The following is a 5,788-nucleotide window of genomic DNA, read 5'->3' as shown; positions in this document are numbered from 1 at the left end:
CCCTTCTCCCCCTTTAGCCATCCTTTCCACACCATTATTATTTTTTTTTTTTTTTTTTTTTTTTGCCTTGCCGTCTAAATTAACAGAAAATTCCACACAGCCTAATCACAAGGTTAGATCAGTAAGAGCTTATTATAGAGCTTTTTATTTTTACCACCATCTATTATTAATTGTAATTTGCATAATCAAATGTGGCTTTTCCTTGCAAATTTCTAATAAACTGCTTTCAGCATTATAAAAGACCTGAGGCATTTTGGTGTTTCCACCCCCTACCTCCATGATTGGTGGCAGCGCTGATCACCCACACCTGCATGCGATTTGGCTCATTACCTCCAGGCTTCTTAAGGCAGTGCTGAAGATCAACTCATCCCTGAAGCATCGCCTCATGTTTGGTATAAGCTCAGCCTGCTGCTTGTTTCTCTCTGTCTCTGTCTCTGTCTCTGTCTCTGTCTCTGTCTCTGTCTCTGTCCCTGTCTCTGTCTCTGTCCCTGTCCCTGTCTCTGTCCCTGTCCCTGTCTCTGTCTCTGTCTCTGTCTCTGTCTCTGTCTGTGTATTTACCTGTTTGCAGAAAGCAATCTTCAGCACGTTTTGCCAGCCGCCTTGGACCCAGAGCCTCTCACCAGAATCTCATGCGCTGCCTCCCACGTATCACTGTAAATACTCACCTCTGGATCCTCACCTTTTTGGACCAACTCCTCCACGCCTCATCTCCTTCCCCCAGCCCATAAGAACTCACCTGTTTTACTTGCCTGCTTAAGACCATTACTGGAAGAATCTCAAATACTCACCTCTGCAATCATTCTGTTCCAGGTCCAGACCCCTCCTGCACATGTAAAAATAAAATCACTTACCTTTTGTACGCTTTGTCTCTGCCTCTGTTTGTCATTGGTAACTGCTCACGTTGACCCCAATCTGTAAATCTGATAAGACCGTTACATGCCTGGACATTGATGTTTAAGGTTTTTCTCTGATTATAGTGTGTTACTTCAAAGCAACAAGGTACTAACATATTAAGGTGTGTGTTTACTTTGAAGCCAAAAGGTAATGATAAGGGGTCATAAATTAATAAAAGTTCATTTTTACTGGTTATTAGCCTGGTGAGATAGGATAACTCCCTTTAACAGTTCCCCTGAGACCTACTGTCCAGGTCACTAAACATTATGTCGGTCATTGTAAGAAGAGCAGATCCTAAGAGGGAGCGGCTGCCGTTAACAGTGGTGTCCGGCTGCTGGAGGCGTCCTGAGCTCCTGCGCTGATCCAGAGGCTGGGGGTAACGAAGGGAGCGACCACCAGAGAGAAGGCAGCTAGAGGCCGAGCTTAAAGCCTCCCGCCCCTGTCTCCCGGAGGAGACACACCTGACTCAGCCACACAGGCCACCCCAGGTGGTTGTAAGTCTGGTCTGTCGCCTCCAAAACAAAAGGGGGACATTGACTCCTCTCTAAGACCCATCGGTGTCCTGGTGGGTAAACTGGGGGAGGTGCCACACAGGAAAACAGGCTGTTGTGTGTTGCTAGCCGTTTCTGATTGGCTGCGGTTTGTGATAATTAATGTAAATGTAAATGTTAACATGGCTTTCTTGTTCCCACGAAATCAAAAACACCTTTTTGTCATTCAGTGAAGTGCTTTTTTCTAATTGATCAGAAGCAATGATAATCATTACAACTTAACTATAATAATTAAAAATCCTTTTTAAAGCAGGTAGTCTACGACTCCTTTAGCGGGGAAGGGGGGTGCTCAATAATGGCTAGGAGGGCGCGCTGGCCCAAAAATGGTTGAGAACCAATGCAATATGTGGTAATCTGTGATTCCCAGGAGAGCAGATTCTCTGCTATGACCAGTGCAGAAACCAGACTGGAATAATTCATGCTGAACGTTTTTGGTTAAATGGAAATTAAGTTGAGAAGATGACAACTTTATCAAGAATTTTGGAGATGAATGGAAGGTTAGAAATACAATAGAGATTATTGAATGATCAGAGTGAATATTGCCAGCATGCAAATATTGTAATGCAGGCTGCATTTGGAGGAAGATTCAGAAAGAAAAACAAATCTCCTGACAGAAGACCACTCTCACTAAACCTCCCCAAACCTGATAAACTTGTTTTTGAAACATAGAGTGCCATTCCAGGTATGTAGGTATACGTATTAACAAGGAAAGGGGTCCAATCCATATTTGGCTCAACATATAACAGTCTATACAACATAGAATCATGTTTTTTCAAGCACAAATCTGATTATATATCCAATTAGTGATTCTGCTTCTTGAATGGCAGCCTGCATCTTACAGTTCTGCTGCGAGCTTTCACTCTTTTTTTCACAGAAAAAAACATTTATTTTAGACTGAGTGGATGTAATTTTGTTTTGTGATTGTTTTAAATTCATTAATAGGCTGAGAAAAAAAGGAGGGTGACACTGAACATGTTTCACAAACATTTCTAATATGTTTTCATTTTGAAGCTGCTAAGCAGTGCTGGGTTAGTTTTTATTTTATTACTTTTATACACTGCAGCAGATTGGATAACCGGCAGCATCTGATGCAGTGAAGTCAGTTTGCTAAATGCTTTTATTTGTATGTCTTCATCGCAGTATTGTACAGTAACACAATAAATAGATTGCACCTGCTGTTTTGTATATTTGACAGACGCAATTGTTGGCACATGGTTAATAAATCAGCTTTGTGCACACTATCAAGTTTGCGTGTCTTTTTACACACAAAAATCTTTGACAAATCAGCCCTTTGGTTAAGTTCTGACTGTTCAAACCTTCATTGTATTGTTGACCACCATGTTGTCCAGATGTGTGATGGCCTCCCACAGCGCCCCTGTGTCTGGAGGGTCAGGATGAAGTAGAGCAGTGGAGGGCAGCTCATCTTCTAGTTTCTGGTCAGGAAACTGATCCTGATCCAGTTTCAGCTCAGTTAATGTTGTGTTCATGGTCTGCAGACTGACCTTGGATCAAAGATTTATTTTAGTGAAAGCTTCTGGAATTATTGTTTGATTTAAAATGAAGAAATTTATAGATTAAAATCTGCAGCAGATATCTCACCTGCAGCAGCTTCTGATGGTGTTCCAGCTTTAGGTTGACATTCATCTTAAACCTGCTTAGGTTCTGGTGAAGCTGTGTATGCTGGGAGTGTAGCATGTTCTCCATGTTCCTGCATTGATCCTCCATTTGTCTCTGGGCCTTCCCAATCTGCTGGAACACTTTTTCCAGTTTGTCCTCTTCTGACCTCTCCTTCTGTTCCCTCCTCGGTTGGCTGCTCTTCAGCTCTTCCACATCCTGGACAAGAACCTCCATCTGTTTGCTCAGGTACTCTAGAGAGTGGTTGAAGCCCTCCAGGATTGGCTGCAGCTGAGACATGACCAGAGCCATCATGTCAGGGGCTGGGAGGACAGGGGGGATGTTTGGAAATGAGGAGGCCACATGATCTGCACCTTGTAAAACACAAAATTTAACATAAGCATTTACAGTTTTTTAGTTTTATAGTTTAAATAAAAACGTTATAAAAAGCCAACGCTAAAGGCTTTTGCTTTAGCTAAGACAAACTGTCAGGTTCGGCATCGGTACCTCTTGCCAGAACACTTGACTACAGATACTCGATTTCAGCTAAAGAGCTCCTATTCATCTGTCTCAGGTTAGTGGGCATCATTCAGGAAACCATCCCATCGGAAAATGTGCCACTACATCACATAGTGGAGTGTCTCTGGTTGACGCTCCACATCGAGCTGCAGAAGTTTAGATTCTCCAACTCCAGCATTCAACATGCGTCAAATGCTCAAAATGCATAAAAACACTCTGCACTAGATGCACGGCAGCACTTCCCGACACTCCTTAACGCGCTTCCACTATAGACTTTGCATGTAAATGTCGGGAAGTGATGCTCAAAACACGTTTGGTGTGAACGCAGCATTACTAAAATATTTATAACTGTATTTTATTTGTAAAAATACATATAAAGCATTTTTCTGGGGTTTGTTTGCTCAAATATCTAAAGCTAGGTTGTGTTGAATGGTAACTATGGGTGTGGAGACAGGTGTAAATAGTGTATTAATAGCTCTTGGGGGTTAAAAAATGGTGTATTGTTCTGGTTTCTGTTGATGAAAGTGGTCTGAGTGTTCCTTTTAGAATATTAAGTGGTGAGTACATTTATACCTTCTCGCACCATTATGTCCCCATCTAGGCTCAGTGTCGCAACATTACAGTCAACATTTGCTAACCTTTCTGTAAAAACTTACTAAAACATAAACATTAGGTAACTCTTCAATTCCTGAATCAGAGGCCTCCTTTCACATCATAACTGTACTGGTGCCACGACCAGTTTTACAGAGGCACTGCCCCTGTTCACCCCAGTTTAGAACCACCTATGATCCCCGCTCCTGCAGCTGCAGAATAGGCTCTTATTTTGTAATATATATATTAAGTAGCTGCAGTTTATAACTCAGAACTAGGGCTGCAACTAACGATTATTTTAAAAATCGATTTAATCTGTTGATTATTTTTTCGATCAATCGGACAAATCATTAAAATGCTTAATTACATGAATATGAGTACCATAGATATAAATTAATTTCATTCCTGAATAAATTAAGGATGCAAGTTATTGATTAATGAATTAATCTGAAGTTGATTTATCTTATAAATTGACTAACAATTAATTGATAAGCAGCCATTTTCTTAAAAAACGAGTTTTCTCTTGAATCAAGAGGGTCTCTCCATAAAATGAAGGATTTTTTTTTATAATCTCCTGAATAACAGAAGCACATCATAAATATTTTTGAAGAAATTTTGTAACTGATTAATTGAATATTAGATTCAGTATTGCGTTTTTTTACTTTCTGATCATTGCAGCTTTAAGGCCATAACAGAAAAGGAGTTGGTATGTGTGTTATCATGTGTTCTTTTTCTTAGCCAAAACAAAACTGAGTGACGTTCTGACCTAAAAGGTAATACCTCCTGGGGTGTAAGCAGAAAGTAAGATACATTATAAGCTCAATTCATTATTACAGTAAGAAGTTGTCAGTGTTTTGCAGAGTGTCTACACAGAGCAGAGCTTTTGTCTGTTTGTTTTGGTTCAGCCGAAGGTCTTGCTGAGGCCTGTGTGCTGAGTGCTGTTCTGTGAACCTGATTGGAGTCAGAAGATTAGCTGGTTGGGTTCCTTTCTGATTTACAGAGCAGAGTTGCAGTCACTTCCTACTTAGACAAAAACAGTTTCTGTTCACAACGTAAACATTCATCTTATATGTGACAAATGCAGAGAAAGACAAGACATTATTGAAGTGAGGCACAGAAAGAGGGTAAGAACCATCAGAGGTTCTGCAGACAGTGTGTGTCTGAAAATTTAATCTGTGAATCAACTTCCCACTGAGGGACACTTCTAAAAAGAGATCAAGGCTTTAAGGACCAGGCAGACTCGGGACTGGGTGTTCTGAGTCACAGTTTGGATTGGGATCAGTTTTCTTTCATGCCAGACACAGAGGAACCCAAATGTATCAAGTTTCTGTGGCTGAAGAGGCAAAATAACAGAATGTTCCTGTAAAATGACAAAACACTGGCTGCTCTGTGAGACCAAAAGGTCACAGAGAAAATGTGGGAAACTGAGAAGGAAGCTGCACACAGGATGCAGGAAAGGTGAGTGTGATGTCATCACATGATGGTCAGGCAAGCAGTAAAAACAGCAACACACGCGCACACACACACACACGCACGCACGCACGCACACACACACACGTGTGTCCACCTATACATATGGGGACATTCCATTGACTTTCATTAAATTTCTACAGCCTAAC

At 41.1% G+C, this 5,788-nt stretch overlaps 1 protein-coding gene across 2 annotated transcripts in view; it reads right to left on the bottom strand.

The window, feature by feature from the left end:
- LOC106525870 (multimerin-2) overlaps window positions 1-5,788 on the bottom strand; it is a gene marked incomplete at its 5' end in the record, with an annotated part of 55,434 nt that overhangs the window by 46,338 nt on the left and 3,308 nt on the right. The window contains 2 exon segments of one of the 2 annotated variants that reach the window (XM_014020242.1): window positions 2,762-2,947; window positions 3,045-3,433. In XM_014020242.1, the coding sequence (XP_013875696.1) occupies window positions 2,762-2,947; window positions 3,045-3,433 (575 nt within the window). 2 annotated transcript variants of the gene reach the window in all.

The sequence above is a fragment of the Austrofundulus limnaeus genome, unplaced genomic scaffold (genome assembly GCF_001266775.1).
Source record: "Austrofundulus limnaeus strain Quisiro unplaced genomic scaffold, Austrofundulus_limnaeus-1.0 Scaffold245, whole genome shotgun sequence".
Lineage (NCBI taxonomy): Eukaryota > Metazoa > Chordata > Actinopteri > Cyprinodontiformes > Rivulidae > Austrofundulus > Austrofundulus limnaeus.
This window is presented reverse-complemented; position numbering and strand designations above follow the sequence as displayed.